Source organism: Grampus griseus, assembly GCF_964374135.1.
Source record: "Grampus griseus genome assembly, chromosome: 1".
NCBI classification, from domain to species: Eukaryota; Metazoa; Chordata; class Mammalia; order Artiodactyla; family Delphinidae; genus Grampus; species Grampus griseus.
Window position 1 is genome coordinate 167,436,034 of NC_139017.1, and position 17,838 is coordinate 167,453,871.

General features: G+C 39.5%; 1 protein-coding gene across 14 annotated transcripts in view; it reads left to right on the forward strand.

The window, feature by feature from the left end:
- EIF4G3 (eukaryotic translation initiation factor 4 gamma 3) overlaps positions 1 to 6,563 on the forward strand; it is a 367,019-nt gene extending 360,456 nt beyond the window's left edge. For all 14 annotated transcript variants that reach the window (XM_082654532.1, XM_082654527.1, XM_082654535.1 and 11 more), the window contains 3 exons: positions 254 to 335; positions 3,928 to 4,074; positions 5,553 to 6,563. In XM_082654532.1, the coding sequence (XP_082510658.1) occupies positions 254 to 335; positions 3,928 to 4,074; positions 5,553 to 5,734 (411 nt within the window). In that variant the 3' untranslated portion in view covers positions 5,735 to 6,563. The remainder of the gene's footprint in view (positions 1 to 253; positions 336 to 3,927; positions 4,075 to 5,552) is intronic.
- The last annotated feature ends 11,275 nt before the right edge of the window (positions 6,564 to 17,838 follow it).

The window sequence follows — 17,838 nt, forward strand, 5'->3', positions numbered from 1 at the left end:
CACTGTTTAACTGAATGAGCAAAGGATAGGGGATAGTAAGCTCTCTGAAAATGAAATACTGCTACTGAGAGCATTTTCGGACAGAACTGGCGATAGCCCCAGTATTTTCTGGTGAATTAGAAGACTAATTTTTACAAGAAAGTTGAGCATGATCCCGTCTGCCCTTAGGGCCAGACAAAGCCAGGTTTAGGGGAAAATAATTTCTCTGGTGTGCAAGGGTACCTTTAACTATTCTATTTACTTTTGATTCCAGGCTAACCTAGATGAAAGCCAGATGAGTTCACCTACATTCCTTAGAGCTTTAATGACAGCTGTTTGTAAAGCAGCTATTATAGGTAAGTAATATTTCTGAAGGCAGCTCTTAACACCTGAAATCCCCCGTATGTCAACTACTGATGAGATGATATGGGTCAGAGTTTATATTGCCCTCCAAACTTTCCCTGTAAAGCTCAGTTTCTGTGCCAGATGGATACCATGTCTGTCTGTAATGCCTGGCTGTCTCGGGCAGGGGGATGAATAGCTGCTCTGCCTGCAGAGAGCCCAGATGTGAGCAGTTGCTGCATGCCTTGTGTTCCTCAGTTCAACAGGAAGTTGGTGCATGATCCTTGGGTTGTTTTATACTCTGCTACATGTGACTTTTCCTTTACTTTTCACCTCCAACATTCAAAGCCTCCTGTCTTGCATTGAAGAGTTCTAAAGAACAGTTTGAATATTCTTATTTAATATCAATGAAGGGCTAATCTCAACAGAAAAGCCATTATATGTAAATACATATATGAGGAAAGAAAATAGCAATTATTTCTCCTGCTTTATGTTGACTTTATATGATAAGACATAGGTGGATAGGATTCAGATTGGTAGAAAACCTAAATGTTCCAAGCTGCATATAGTTTTTAACAGTACTTGATGAGATCATCCACTTAGTCTCAGATAGAAATCCACATTTCTGTCACTGAAGTAGAAAAAAAAAAGAAATCTGTCAGCTCAAAAGTTGTTCAGAATTTCAGGTCTGTCTTTATCATTATAGAGATAGCTTCAGAGTTTAAGATTTTCTCTCAGACGAACATTTTTTCAGATGAATGTTTTTTCAATGTTAGTTCTTTACCAAGGAAAATAACAAGCTAAGTGGGAAGTCTTCATTAAAATTTTTAAAATAATTTTCAGTATCTGTAGAACCATAAGACTTTGGTGTTTTAATATCAGAGTTGTAAAGTATAGAAGCTGCTTTTAAAAACAAGATTGTGTCCCGGTGCTAACTTACAGAGGAAATAAAACTGCATGCTTAAGCTTGCACAAGCCTCTTAGATAGTCTCATCCACTAGAGGGCAGACAGCAGAAGCAAGAAGAACTACAGTTCTGCAGCCTGTGGAATGAAAACCACATTCACAGAAAGATAGACAAAATGAAAAGGCAGAGGACTATGTACCAGATGAAAGAACAAGATAAAACCCCAGAAAAACAACTAAATGAAGTGGAGATAGGCAACCTTCCAGAAAAAGAATTCAGAATAATGATAGTGAAGATGATCCAGAACCTCGGAAAAAGAATGGAGGCAAAGATCGAGAAGATGCAAGAAATGTTTAACAAACACCTAGAAGAATTAAAGAACAAACACCTAGAAGAATTAAAGACAAACAAACAGAGATGAACAATACAATAACTGAAATGAAAAATACACTAGAAGGAATCAATAGAACAATAACTGAGACAGAAGAACGGATAAGAGACCTGGAAGACAGAATGGTGGAATTCACTGCCACGGAACAGAATAAAGAAAAAAGAATGAAAAGAAATGAAGACAGCCTAAGAGATCTCTGGGATAGCATTAAACGCAACAACATTCGCATTATAGGGGTCCCAGAAGGAGAAGAGAGAAAGGACCTGAGAAAATATTTGAAGAGATTATAGTCGAAAACTTCCCTAACATGGGAAAGGAAATAGCCACCCAAGTCCAGAAAGCGCAGAGAGTCCCAGGCAGGATAAACCCAAGGAGAAACACACCGAGACGCATAGTAATCAAATTGACAAAAATTAAAGACAAACAAAAATTATTGAAAGCAACAAGGGAAAAATGACAGATAACATACAAGTGAACTCCCGTAAGGTTAACAACTGATTTCTCAACAGAAACTCTACAAGCCAGAAGGGAGTGGCACAATATATTTAAAGTGATGAAAGGGAAGAACCTACAACCAAGATTACTCTACCCGGCAAGGATCTCATTCAGATTCGCTGGAAAAATCAAAAACTTTACAGACAAGCAAAAGCTAAGAGAATTCAGCACCACCAAACCAGCTCTACAACAAATGCTAAAGGAACTTCTCTAAGTGGGAAACACAAGAGAAGAAAAGGACCTACAAAAACAAACCCGAAACAATTGAGAAGATGGTAATAGGAACATACATATCCATAATTACCTTAAATGTGAATGGATTAAATGCTCCAACCAAAAGACACAGGTTTGCTGAATGGATACAAAAACAAGACCCATCTATATGCTGTCTACAAAAGACCCACTTCAGACCTAGGGACACATACAGACTGAAAGGGGATGGAAAAAGATATTCCATGGAAATGGACATCAAAAGAAAGCTGGAGTAGCAATACTCATATCAGATAAAATAGACTTTAAAATAAAGAATGTTACAAGAGACAAGGACACCACATAATGTTCAAGGGCTCAATACATAAGGCAACTGCTAACAGCTGTAAAAGAGGAAATCAACAGTAACACAGTAATAGCGGGGGACTTTAACACCTCACCTAAACCAATGGACAGATCATCCAGACAGAAAATTAATAAGGAAACACAGGTTTTAAATGACACAATAGACCAGATAGATTTAATTGATACTTATAGGAGATTCCATCCGAAAACAGCAGATTACACTTTCTTCTCAAGTGCACACAGTACATTCTCCAGGATAGATCACATCTTGGGTCACAGATCAAGCCTCGGTAAATTTAAGAAAATTGAAATCATATCGAGCAACTTTTCCGACCACAATGCTATGAGATTAGAAGTCAGTTACAGGGAAAAAAACATAAAAAACACAAACACATAGAGGTTAAACAATACGTTACTAAATAACCAAAGATCATTGAAGAAATCAAAGAGGAAATCAAAAAAGTACCTAGAGACAAATGACAACGAAAACACGACGATCCCAAAACCTATGGGATGCAGCAAAAGCAGTTTTAAGAGGGAAATTTATAGCAATACAATCCTACCTCAAGAAACAAGAAAAATCTCAAATAAACCATCTAATCTTACACCTAAAGGAACTAGAGAAAGAAGAACAAACAAAACCCAAAGTTAGTAGAAGGAAAGAAATCATAAAGATCAGAGCAGAAATAAATGAAATAGAAACAAAAAAAACAATAGCAAAGATCAATAAAGCTAAAAAACAAAAACAAAAAACCACTCATGCTTCTAGGCCCTGAGCATGCTTTTCTTAGCCCTTTTTTTACTGTGCCTTTCCCTCAGAAGGCTCAGATTAAATGTGTTGTTTGCCACTGTCACAGTTAGTCCTCATCCTGATAGTAATAAGAAAATGGTTCTAATTCTTTTACCCTTGTGAAAAGATTTTATATGAACTATCACTTTAATTTCCTTTCTAATTCCTTTTGTAGTTTGAAATGTTATGAAACCACTGTCCCTGTTTCATTACGATTAAAGATAAAGGACTGAGTATGCTGCTCTCGAGGGAACCCAGCACTCTAAATATATCCGCCCCCCCTCTATATTTTTGTTTGTTTGTTTCAGGGAGAATATCCCATTAAGAATTTCAGAAAATTTTGGGTTTCAAAGTCTTTGCCTTGGACCCCCTTGCTTCCTCTTTCCTTGCAGAGTCATGTGTGTCTTATCAACTCAGAAAATTGAAAATGGCTCTGTGTGTTAATGCTCAGTTCTTCTATCACCTCCAGCCGACTGTTCTACCTTCCGAGTAGACACTGCTGTTATCAAGCAGAGAGTGCCGATCTTAATCAAGTACCTAGACTCAGATACGGAGAAGGAACTGCAAGCACTTTATGCACTACAAGCATCAATAGTAAAACTTGATCAACCTGCCAGTAAGTTTACCTCTTGCTACAATTAACCCAACCAGAGGGTGAGATTTATCCAGGCCAAGACATGAGAGATGGTTGGATGGGCTTGAACAGTGGATAATAGAAGAATCACTAATTACAAAAACTCAGATAACCAATAACTTTAATAGACCTGAACGTTTTTAAGTGTTTGACTTTTGTGAGAAAATGATAACAAGAACACTAGTTTATATTAGAGATTTAATCCTCATTCTAGGGCAGGTCTGTCTAATAGACTCTCTGCAATGATGGAAATGTATCTCTGTCATGCAGTATGGTAACCATGAGCCACATATGTCCGTTGAGCACTTAAATGTGGCTACTGTGACTGAGGAAATAAATTTCACTTAATTTAAATGTAAATAGCCACATGTGGTTAGTGGCTACCCCATTGGACAACGCAGGTCTAGGGCATCTTGGCATTAGCATATGTGCAGTACAGTTTTTCACCTTCTTTGACACAGGTCTTAATAATGAAAGAGGATGATACTCTTCAGAATCCTCAGATACCCAACAAAGACATTAAGCCAGGTTAGACTAATTTTCAGTTAAGAGTTATGATTAATACTGGCTAACCAGACAAATAAGGTAACCTGAACACCAGAGTCTTAGTGATGCTGGTAAATTAACTGAATTGTATTAAATCTTGAAAATTCAGTTGAAACTTGTGAAAGTGGTTAGTAGATACTTGGCTATTTTAGAGATAGCACTGAAGTAGTTCTTTGGCATTTCCTTAGGTTGTAGCTTTTTCAGAGTTTTCCTTCTTGGCTAGTGCTATTAAATCCCTCTGGGAGATAAAGGAAAAGATTGAAACAATCCTCAGGGTGTAACCGAGGAGACATTCTATCTATAAATCTCTCTTTTTTGAACAATAATATAAGCTAAGTTTCCACTGTGAGAGCAAAACAGAGGATTAAAATTGCCCAGATCATCTGGGCATTGAAAACAATAACCAACGACTGTCGTTTCACTGGATAAAATCCAGATGAGATAGTTTTTACCCATTTTTTTCATATGAATTATTACTCTTTTCATTTTGAAAACAACATTAGAGGGGGCAAAAGTACATTCTGCCTTTTCCTCTCAAAATTTGTAAAAATAATATATTTTTATTGTAAAATTTCAAACAAAATGTATAAAGAAGAAAGTAAAAAAAAGTATTCTTGTATTTAATTTTTAAGTGTTTAGGGTGAAAACTACATGATATCAAACAACTCAGCAATATCAGAAAACAGTTCAAATTGAACAAAATAATAGGAATAGGAAACAGTTTAGACTGCTTAAATTTTCCCACTCTTTAGACAAATGGTTTTGCTCTTATGCTATCAAGAGGGGGTGTAATGAAGTGTCATGGATGCTCTTATCCTGGGGAGTTCATGTGCATCCATTCACTGCTTGGAAATACGGTCTTCTCGCAGCTACAGTGCCCCCAGAATTGATGGTTTATTTTCACCTCCTTGCAGATTTGCTACGGATGTTTTTCGATTGCCTGTATGACGAGGAGGTGATCTCTGAGGATGCCTTCTACAAATGGGAAAGCAGCAAGGACCCCGCAGAGCAGAATGGGAAGGGTGTGGCCCTGAAATCCGTCACAGCATTCTTCACATGGCTGCGGGAAGCAGAAGAGGAGTCTGAGGATAACTAAAACTTCAAATACACAAAATGAAACAAAAGAAACAATTTAAGTATTTTTATAAAAAGTGTCACGTCTTCGCCAATCACAGTGCAGCAAGGCCAATTCTCGCAGAAACCCCCACGTGTGCACGAGTGGGAGAGGGGAAAGAGAAAGAAAGGTGATCATGGAGGAAAAAGGTACTGGAAAAAAGTAAACTTCAAACCTGAGGGCGGGAGCACTAAAACCAAAATACATGTATTATTTATAGAAAGTATTTTCTGTTTTAATCTTTTCTTTTTAAACGAGGACTCATACTTTAAAAAAAAAACATCTGTTTAGCAAAAAAAAAAAAAGTTGAGAACTTTTAATTTATTTTAAGGACTGCAAATGCCAGTGTAATTTTTTAATTTGCAGTTTCTGTAAACAACTTGTATAATAGAAAAGCAGAGAAATAAATTTCCCTCCCCTTCAGATGCACCTCACGTTTGTTTTAAAGCATAGTATTTAGTCCAGATTTAAGAAGGTTTGGGGTGAACAAGGTAAGAAAGATTTTTTTTTTTTTTGGCATCAAATCTTTCTGCCTGCCTCTCAGCTTGCTTCAGAAAATAAAAAAATCAAAATAGTAATCAAAACATACATAACCTTGGAACAGAAGGAAATGCTGTGGACCAGAGAACTCCAAGAATTGTTTAAAAAAAAAGTGCTACCCTGGGAAAAGTACTCTTAATACTTTTGAAATCTTTAGAGCAACTTTAAGGCTTGTAAATACATAGAACAAATATTTAAAAAAACAAAAAGAAATTGACTCAATACTATTTCTTTTCACTTTCAAAATATAAAGAACAAAATAAAGACAAACATTGCAAGTTTAAAAGAAAGTAAAGTGACTTCTCCTTTTGACAGCTGCTGCATGTTGCGCCCATCTCTGGGAGGTGCTGTCTGGCTTCTCGCTGTCTAATCAAAATCACTTCTGAAGTAGGAGAGAGAGTGAGAGAGAGAGAGAGAGTGTGTGTGTGTGTGTGTGTGTGTGTGTGTGTGTCTGTCTGTCTGTCTGCCTGCCTGCCTGCCTACCTGCCTGTGTGTCTGCAGTTGGAAAAGGCAAGCTACTTTGTGGGTAAAGGAGGACACTTGTGCTTGGGTGGGAGAGCTTCCCTGAAGTCCAGGGGATGCTTCTTTCCAACACCAACTAGAAATGCATTCATGGTAGGAACAAACCTAACAGCATTATTTTAAATAACCACGTGTTCCACTCTATGTATTTGGATTAGGGACACTAATTCAATTTGATACTACCACTACCACTGATTTTTAAAATCATCATTGCTGCCAGTGCTTAAGAAACCCAAAGATGTCTTCTAAAAAATGAAAGAAACCAAAGCTAAATTACACTTTTTAAAAAGTGGGTGTGGGGTCTAAAACCAAACCAATACCATGTGTGAAAATCACATTTTTCCCAACTTCAACTTCACTCAAGCCATTCTGGTGAGTATAAAACGAACTGTGGTTTGGGCCTCTGTTTCTCCGACAGATATTGGAGTGCTGTACTGTGCTTTTGTTTTTTTTCTTCTTTGATGAAATTGTAGTCTCTACAGGTGGCTTCCCATTTCAATTGTTTGTAGGCCGTCACCCTACAAAATGTATTATGAAGAAAGCCATGCTGCTCCCAAATAAGCAGTCTTGTATTTTGTATCTGGCTAACCAAAGAGTTTTCTAGCTTCCATCCCTGAAGAAGTATTCACATTAAGAGACTTGGCAAGACTTGTGATGCACAAGAACAAAATTGTCCATAGCAATAAAAAACTCTTCTTTAGAATGTAGTTGAACACAATACAGGATCCCACTACATGAGCCCACTGCACAGGGTGGAAAGCTGTTCTCGAAGAACAAAATCCTGAAAGTCTTGTGACAGGCGTATGACAGCAGCTCTCATCAGAGATGCGGCCTGAAAAGTGTCAGGGTCTGGCTGCAGGCTCTGCCTGGGAACCCTCAGTTGGAAGAAGCAACTTGATTCTGTGTTATATTGAGTTTTTAACAGCTGCCAGAATCAAAAGTGCAGAGGATTCTGATCCAGGAATCTCCTGACTGATGCAGTTTTAGGTGTCTGATGCAGCACTCACTCACAGGGGTGAAGGGTGGTGGGTGGGGATGGAGAAGCAAGGTGGTGACTGCCTCTTGGAAATCCGTGGCTCTCCTTTGCAGGGGTCTAGCCGGGACGGAACTTCAGGTAGTAGTGATGGCCTATTCATGGGTATTTTAGATGTGGACAAGTGTAAGGATTGGAGGAAAGAGAATAATATTGGGGGGAAAATAATTCAAGGGTTGGAAAAACCTTCAGCTATAAACGTCTATAGTACAGTAACAGAAATAGTGTTTGAAATCTCACCTATAAGTGTGAAGTGTGATGAGGAGACTACAAAGTAATTTATGGGTAACTTGTTGCTTTGTGCACAGAACGTTAGATGGGATTAGCAAGATTACCTAATGGCAAAATAAGAGCAAAGTGGGAGAATTGATCCACACTTACACCAGCTGAAATGCAAAACACGGTCATGAATCTTACCCTGTTCACAGTTTCCTTTTTTGTTCTTCTGTTTTATTTTTTATTTTTTTAATTAATTTTGATTGGCATATAGTTGCTTTACAATGTTGTGTTAGCTTCTACTAAACAGCAAAATGGATCAGCCATACATACACATATATCCCCTCCCTTTTGGATTTCCCTCACAGTTTTCTCACTGGAAAGCAAGGTTTGGTTGTTTTTGGTTTAAAGTAATAGGTGACGTGGCCAGCATTGACATGGCTGCAACCCCTTCAAGCTGTCACAAAAGCTCTTTCACCCATTTGAACTTTGGGAAGAGGTTCATTAATTAAGGTTTAGTTCACTGCTTAAGGTGCTTTATGCCTGTATTCAAACCAGCTAACTTATAGCTACGCAGTAAGTTTAAATGAGAGTTTTTCCCTTTCTAGAAAAAGAACATGATGCCAGTTTTCAAAATAAACCCATCTTAGATTCTTACAAAGACCAGCAAGCCTGTTCATGGCTGCATCATGAACTTGGTTCATTCAACAAATATTTACTGAGCATTTACTGTGTTCTAAGTGCAGGGAATAAAACAGTGAACAAAACAATCTTTACTCAACATGGAGGTCACATTTTTCATGGAAAAAAGAAAAAAAGCAAGCTAGAATTTTACATTGCTACGTCAGTGCACTATCCCCCCGAGACCTGTCTGCCGCTTGTTACGCTGGCAGATCTTTGATTTGGTTTTTGTCTTTTTTAATATATTTCAAAATACAATCTAGATTATTTACAACAATTAACCCAAAGACAGTTTTATCTGGTCTAGGACCACTCTTCAAACAAGTTATCATTCTGGGGTTTTTGACATCTTTTTGTTTCAAATGGCTCCATTCAAGGAGAATTTCCTTTTATCACTCTGTGAACTTGATCCAGTCAAAAGGAAAATTGATCCAGTGAAAAGGATTCTAAGCTAGAAAAAGTAGTCTTGGGCTATTGGCTGTAATTCTGTGTTATCATTACTTAAGTTTTATTCTTTTTTTTTTTTTTCTTTTTTTGGCCGTGCCGTGCAGCTTGCAGGATCCCAGTTCCCAGACCAGGGACTGAGCCCAAGCCACAGCAGCGAAAGTGCTGAATCCTAACCACTAGACTACCGGAACTCCCTTAAGTTTTATTACTTTAAAAAAAAAAAATGTAGGGATCCAGTTTTTCAGTTTTGACCATCCATTGGCCCTTATGCACTCCTGCATTCCCCATTTTGGAGAGAAGAACATTTTGCATTCCTTTATTTTTGTGTTGCTTTTTTTCTTATTGAGATATATTTCACATACTATAAAATTCACCCCAAATTTACTATATTCACAGTTGTGCAACCATCACCACTTTCTAATGTCAGAGCATTTTCATCATGCCAAAAAGAAGCACATATCCTTTAGTAGCCTCTCCTCATTCTCTACTCTCCTCAGCCTCTTAGAGCCACTTATTCTATTTTTTGTTTCTGTAGATTCATTTAGATGAAATCATACATTGCATTGCTCCAATCCAACATTTAGCAAATGATCAAACCTCACAGGTGTTTGCAACATCAGGGACCTGACAGCAAGGTTTAAGACCCTGATTTTCCCCTGTTTTTGACTTTTTGTTCTCTGTCACTTCTTTAGGTATAACTTGGAAATATGTTTACAACCATCAGCTAATTCTGAACAAGTTCCTGAGAATTTCCTTTTGTCACTCTGTGAACTTGATGTATGTGACCTGGGATATCTGACATCCTAGCACTGGCAACTAGGGTCTGGTCATTTTTGACCTCTCATTTATTGCTACTTGAATAACTTTTCCATGGGGCTGAAATTCCTGCATGAATTAGAGGCTACTACAGTGTACCCTAGAAAAGTTAAGATGTAGCTTGACTTGGAGTCTGAGGTTTTATTTGTCCTCTCCCTTGAGGCACATTTGGACATAGTGACTGTTGAGGCTTCTTACTTGTCATGAAAGTAAAATTACTCATTAAGGAATAAACATGCCTTGAAACAGCCCCTACTACTCGTTAGTCCCAGTTTTTTAGTCTTATAGAAGATTACTTTTCCTGTTCAATAAACTTGAGCTCTAAGTCTCCACATCCTCCAGTAGTTTAGGGAGAGATACACTATATGCTTACTAGCTTCAAATATCACATGTATCCCTCAGAGGGAAAAATGATTATATGTTAATGGAACTACCAACCATCCCCCCGACCCAAAACAAAAGGAAGACATCATTTTGTCTTACCAAATCATGAAATGACTTAGCATATCAAAGAAAAAAAGCTGCAGAGACCCATGTGCCAAACTTTTAAAAAATGTTTTATTTTGAAATAATTTTACTCTATGGGGGAGTTTCAAATTTAGTAGAGAGAGTTCCATATACACTTCACTCAATTCCATATTAATGTCTTACACTACCAGAGGACATTTATCAAAACTAAGGAACCAGCATTGGTGCATTGCTGTTAACTCCAGACTTTATCACTACTGTCCCTTTTGTCCTGTTTGTAGTCCTGGATGCAATCCAGGATACCACATTGCGTTTAGTCACCATGTATTCTTAGTGTCCTCTGGCCTTTGACAGTTTTTTAATCTTTCCTTGTTTGTCATGGCCTTGACAGTACTGGTCAGGTACTTTGTAGAATGTCCCTCAATTCGGGTGTTTTTCTCATGATTAGAGTTTGGGGTAAAAATACCTTTTTTTTTTTTTTTTTTTTTTGCGGTACGCGGGCCTCTCACTGTTGTGGCCTCTCCGGTTGCGGAGCACAGGCTCTGGACGTGCAGGCTCAGTGGCCATGGCTCATGGGCCCAGCCGCTCCGCGGCATGTGGGATCTTCCCGGACTGGGGCATGAACCCGTGTCCCCTTGCATCGACAGGCGGACTCTCAACCACTGCGCCACCAGGGAAGCCCGTAAAAATACCTTTTAAGTGAAGTGCCCTCCTTATATCAGGGGGTATGTGATGCCCCCATGACGTCACTGGTGATGTTTAACCTTGATTACATGGTTACGGTGGTGTTTGTTAGGTCTCCACTCTAAAGTTGTTTTTCTTTTCCCCCTTTCTTACTTTGGTCTATTTGGAAGCTAGTCACTAAGTCTAGCCCACATTGGGCGAGGGAGGGTGGAATAGGAGAGAATTAAGCTCCACTTCCTTCCTGGAGTTGGAGATACCTCCTTATTATTTCGAATTCTCCTGCAAGAAAGATTTGTCTCTTCTATTTGTTTCTTTATTAAGTCGTGTGTAAATACACACACACACACACACACACATATGTATAACTATATTATATATATACATATATATCAGTGCAGATTCATGTATATTTATCTTACACTTTGAGTTATAATCCAATACCACATTATTTTGTCACCCAGATTGTTCCCGCTTTGGCCCTGGGAGCTCTTTCAAGTAGATTTATGTGTCTCTTCGACATTTCTTCATCTGTTTGTTTTTAGAGCACTTACTTTGTGACAGTACAAGATGCCACTGGAGTATCTTGTATTTTTGTATTTTTCCTGCCCTAGTCATAGAGTCCGTCATTTCTTCAAGGAGCCTTGGTTTCTTTTAGGAGAATAGTATTTAGAAACCAAGATCTGGGCACTGGGTGAGCTCATTACTACTGGGGTTTCTCTGCTTCTAGTTCTGCCAGCACTGTAAACTTTTTTTTTTTTTTTTATTCTGAATGTGAGCTCTTGCCAGTTTCACAGGAACACTGACTTTTTACAAATACTGCTTTATTTTTTATGTGATAACTCTGGTACCCAAAAGACTTCACCCTATAGACATTACAATTATGCTTTTGCTCACCCTATGTAACAAGAAAAAAGGATTAGAACTATTCCCTCTCTTTCCCTATTATGATAATTTGTTTTAACTTTCCCTTAGCTAGCAATATTCAGACAGTCTACTAAAGTACCATATAGTACAGTGTTAAAATCTTACCTGAGAGACTAACTCAATTAAATTATAATAATGGAAATTGCTAAATAACCAGAAGTTAACTGGCAATGGAAACCATTGTACTGCATATCAAAACTTGATGAGATGCAAGTAAAGTAGTAGTACTTCGAGGTAAATGTGGTGTCTTACATTTATTCAGGAAACATGAAAGAGTTAAACAAGTTAGGCCATCGAAGGAACCAGCTGAGTAAAAAACATGTTACCTGAGTGGATAGCAAGAGTTCATATAGGAAGAAGTTGTATGCTGTAGTGGAAAAGAGATCTTGACTAGAGCTAGGAGACTTGTGTTCTGATGCTAATGCTACTGTTTACTGCTAATTTGTTCACTCTCACTTGTATGGGCCCCCACCGTCCTCTCTAAAAAGGGTTCACTCATGCCAACCATATGAGCACATCCAGAATCACTTTAAATACTGTTTACCAAGCTTAACAGTGAATTAAGTCTTGGTGAAATAGGATATTAAACTTTTCGAAGAAGTAAGAATATCAAGATTTTCTGAAATTTTCAAAACAAATGACCATCCAGCAGTTGAACTTGTTCTACCGATGATTTTCTTTCTGACTCTTCTGAAATATTTACCTCTTGTTAATCAAAATACGTCTTCTGACCTGAAGTCCTAGGAAACTAACTATCTTTGCCAAAGCTCTAATGGTTGTCCTATCTTAATTGCTTCCTAGAACATAGAATAACGGGGCCCAGCATTGTTGTGTGTTAGAATCACCTGGGAGTTTTCAAAAACACAAATCCTGGGACTCCACCCCAGACCAGTTATTTCAGACTCTCTGAGGATGAAACCTTGGCATCATTTTTTTTTAAAAAGTTGCCTAGGTGATACTAATATGAGCCAGGGTTGAGACCACTGTGGAATGGTGAAAATAACCTGATTTACCAAACAGTTTAGAGAACAATTTATATTTTCAGTTTTTTTTTTTTTTAAGTTTCAGTCCTGTTACAACCTTTTTCACATCTTCTTTGTTCTTTTGGTTTTTTTGGCCACACCACGTGGCATTCGGAACTTCCCTGAACAGGGATCAAACCCACGCCCCCTGCAGTGGAAACGCGAAGTCTTAACCACCGGGCCACCAGGGAAGTCCTCTGAGATTTTAAAAATATTTTTAAACTGCAAGGTGTTGGTTGGACACACAAATGTGGCATTACAAATGGCACATGTTTTGAAAATACAGTGCTATGAGAGCATATAATGGGTGCCCTGTGTAAACTGGGGGGTTAGGGGATGCGTCCCTCAGGAAGAGAATTTCAAACTGAGGAATCTAAAGAATTAAATAGTTAAGGGGGTGGGTTCAAGTAGAAGGGATCATGAGTGCAAAGGCTCTGTGGTAGGGGGGATGCAGGGTGTATTTGAAAAGTGAAGAAAGAGTGGCAGGTATGGTGAGAGTCCGTTTCATATGCAAAAGTAGAATTTAAACATGTCCTGTGACAAATTAATCCAGACAAACCTTCTCTGGGCAAATGGGTGAAAGAACTTTTTGAAAGTTGCCGTATTCTCTCAATTTAGTAGAATTTGCTAGAGACCAACCTTGGTTGGTTTTCTTATGTTTTGGTTTTTTTTTAATAAGTTGTCACCCAGTAAAAGGAATGGCGGTACTTTTAATCATTTCCAGTCCCAAAATTTAGTGGATGGGAATAACTTCTGGCTCTTTAGAATGAACAGTTAAGTTTATATCTAAGATTAAGATTATCTATAAACACCATGCACCTCATAAGATTGTTGTGAGGATTAATTAAAGGAGATCAGATAAAGCCCCCAGCGTCCTGACTGGAATACCTGGGGCATGTCCTCCCTGTGTCCAATGTTCTTTTTCTATCCCATTCTACAACCTTAGTCCTATTCAGCTACATACAAAATTAAACTACACTACCTTAAAACCCATACCCCCTGCAGCGGAGCATGGAGTCTTAGCCACTGGACCGCCAGGGAGGTCCTTCCGTCACCATTCTTTTTGGAACTTCAGGTTTGTGTTTTTTTAAACAAATGGATCCAATTTCATAATTCTGACTTTAAAAATCTGTCTTCTTTTCAGTCATAGATTTTGATTCATGTTTTCCTTTAAATTACTGGGTTTTATTGGGAAAACTTTCTTCCCCTTTAAGCATAAAGAAACTTTCTCAAACTTCCCCATAACCACGAAAGAAAGATGTGTTATGGTGACCAACTCATTTTGCTGGGATTTTCCTGGTTTAAAACCTGAACGTCCTGCCTCCCACTAACTCTCAACCTCCCCATCAGTAAACCCTGACAGTCACCACCCTAGGTGTCATTGATCTGACTCTCACTTATCTCTGGCCACCATCACAGACTTGGTTCCCCTTCAGGCATCTTCCCGCAAGTATGATTTGCCTTTTAAGACACAAAGTAGGAGTGGAGAGAGAAGAATAGTACTGTTGGCAAATTTACTTCCTGTTACACTGTCAAAACTGGATATATTTTGATTTTTAGTAAATCTGATAAATGAGTGTCTCTATTATGTCTAAAATGCGGTTGTCTTGCCTCTGGTGTTTAAAAGGGGTAAAAGGGCTTCCCTGGTGGCGCAGTGGTTGAGAGTCCGCCTGCGAATGCAGGGGACACGGGTTCGTGCCCCGGTCCGGGAAGATCCCACATGCCGCGGAACGGCTGGGCCCGTGAGCCATGGCCGCTGAGCCTGCGCGTCCGGAGCCTGTGCTCCGCAACGGGAAAGGCCACAACAGTGAGAGGCCCGCGTACCGCAAAAAAAAAAAAAAAAAAAAAAAAAAAAAAGGGGTAAAAGATGGTTCAACACATACAATTCCCAGAGCCTGACATGAACCAGGCTTGAAAGCAAATCCTTTTGCTTTCCCTAGAGATGGCAGGACTAAGTACCTTAGGGACCTTAATTCTAGGTTCTAGTTCCCACTGAAAGACACCTATAATAACATTCCCAAATGTTTTTGTTCCTTTGAAGGCTGAATTGTAACCTCAATATGTCAGATGCTTCAAACTTAAAGGGTAGCTTTTACTTTTTTTTTTTTTTTTTTGCGGTATGCGGGCCTCTCTCTGTTGTGGCCTCTCCCGTTGCGGAGCACAGGCTCCAGACGCGCAGGCTCAGCGGCCATGGCTCACGGGCCCAGCCGCTCCGCGGCATGTGGGATATTCCCAGACCGGGGCACGAACTCGTGTCCCCTGCATCGGCAGGCGGACTCGCAACCACTGCGCCACCAGGGAAGCCCCAAAGGATAGCTTTTAAAACCCTTATCCTCAAAATGACAGTAAACTCTTGGCACTAACACTTTTCAGACCCTCTCAAGGAGCTAGAAACGTTGACTCCAACTGAACACCGAAGGGCTAATGACATCTAGGACAGAGGTTCTCAAACTGTGAATGACAAAATTAATGGATTACAACCAGCATTAAATATATATATATAGAGAGAGAGAGAGAGAGAGAGGGAGAGAAGGGGGGGACATACGACAGAAAATGTTATTTTGTAAAATGTATTTGGTTTTTATATTCTGATCTATGTATGATCCTTTATCCAAAACGATTGGGATCAGACATATTTTAGACTCAGAATTTTTCAGAGTTTAGAAAGAAGTTTTTCAGTTCGATGACTGCTATGCTGAATAGAGTTAAAATTATTGCCACCAGTGAGTAGAAGAAAGTGCAACATCATCAGAGGAGGATCCAGGGGTGCTGCTTATCTCTAAACCAGGGTCTTGGCCTCAGATAATAACAAACAATAAAAGAGAAAACCATTAAGGGGGTGGCAGTAGTGAAGTAATATTAAATCTCTTCATCAGTCTCCACTTTCTGCCTAATCATATAAATTAATTCTCTTACCATCCCTTTCCAAGCTGCAGCCAAATTGAGGGCCATTTCCAGTCTTTCTGGCTAGAAACCAGAAAAGTCAGGTGACCCCCAACCCTACCAGGACCATACCTTCTTAAGGGATCAAAGCTCCAGCCTGGCTTTTGGTTACTGCTGTGTGAAATTGCAAGCCCTTAGCCTTGATTTGTGGGGAAAATGAAGATCAGGCTTGCTAGGAACAGAAACTTCTCTCCCCACCAGGCAATCAAGAATTATTCTTCAAACATCTGTGTTAACACGAGGTGGAATGTGAGTAAAATAGGTTGATGTATCTTTCATGCTCAACTTTGTGAGGCAGTGTCCTTAGCTGTGGTCTGGAATATTCTTGGAATCTGCAATTGCTTCAACTTCCTCTATCCTTATGCCTAAATCTCCAAAGTCACATATTTTGCTTTTCTATACAAAACAAGACCTTTTAGCCTAACAGACTTAAGTATCACTTAGCTTTAAATTTGAGGAATAGCAAAAAACCTATTACACTGACAACAGGCCATGAAGTCTGCAAAGCTTGCTGTATGCTAAAGTTGCAACAGTGACTTGGCTTCTGAAGAAAATGGGTGTTTTTGTTGAAAACTAGAAATGATGCAGTTGCATTTTGGGGACTTTTTTTTTTTTTTTTTTTTTTGTGGTACGCGGACCTCTCACTGTTGTGGCCTCTCCCGTTGCGGAGCACAGGCTCCAGACGCGCAGGCTCAGCGGCCATGGCTCACAGGCCCAGCCGCTCCGCAGCATGTGGGATCTTCCCGGACCAGGGCACAAACCCGTGTCCCCTGCATCGGCAGGCAGACTCTCAACCACTGCGCCACCAGGGAAGCCCGACTTTTTAAAAAAAAAAATTTTTTTTTTTATACAGCAGGTTCTTATTAGTTATCCATTTTGGGGACTTAACACTTGCTTTTCTAGTTCACAAAACCCTACATTTCCTCATGTTTCTGGGACTCCAGAGTCACTCCTGTAAGCTGGTTGGCCCTGGGCAGAAGTGTGAAGTCATCACAGACGACAGCACGTTTACTCCTTTCTCTCTCCTAGAAGCTCTTCCTCTAGTCAGACACCCAGAGTTCTTACTCTTCTGATCCCTGACTGTCCAATGGAAAGCTTTAGATTCTCAAGTTCAGAAGTTAAAACAATGAATTCTGAATTATCAGTTTGAGACCTGTATGTTAGCTCTCCTTGATAGCAGCACTTTAAAATTGCTATAGAAGATGGGCTTCCCTGGTGGCGCAGTGGTTGAAAGTCCACCTGTCGATGCAGGGGACGCGGGTTCGTGCCCCGGTTTGGAAGGATCCCACATGCCGCGGAGCGGCTGGGCCCGTGAGCCATGGCCGCTGGGCCTGCGCGTCCGGAGCCTGTGCTCCGCAGCGGGAGAGGCCACAACAGTGAGGCCCGCATACCGCCAAATAAATAAATAAATAAATAAATAAATAAATAAATAAAATTGCTATAGAAGAGATTAAAAGGAGTGAATGGTGGAACTTCAGGGACTTTGATATCAGTCAGTGTGAGAGGTCTCTGTGCAAGAGGGTCTTACTGGTGCTCTGACCATAAACTCCACACACTCCATAAGAACTGAGCTGCTCTTAAACTTGCCAAGATGTGTGTTCCCTCGGTGCAGAACATCAAACAGCCTAACAGCTTAAGTAAAGGGTGCAAAATTCATCATGTAAATCTGTTTTTAACAAACACAATTGAATGATGTTTTTACTAGTATAGCTCGAAGAAAGCCAAGTGAGATAAACTATAAAACCATACTCCATGGAGTCTTAACTCGGATGTGGCTAAGTATAAAAAGC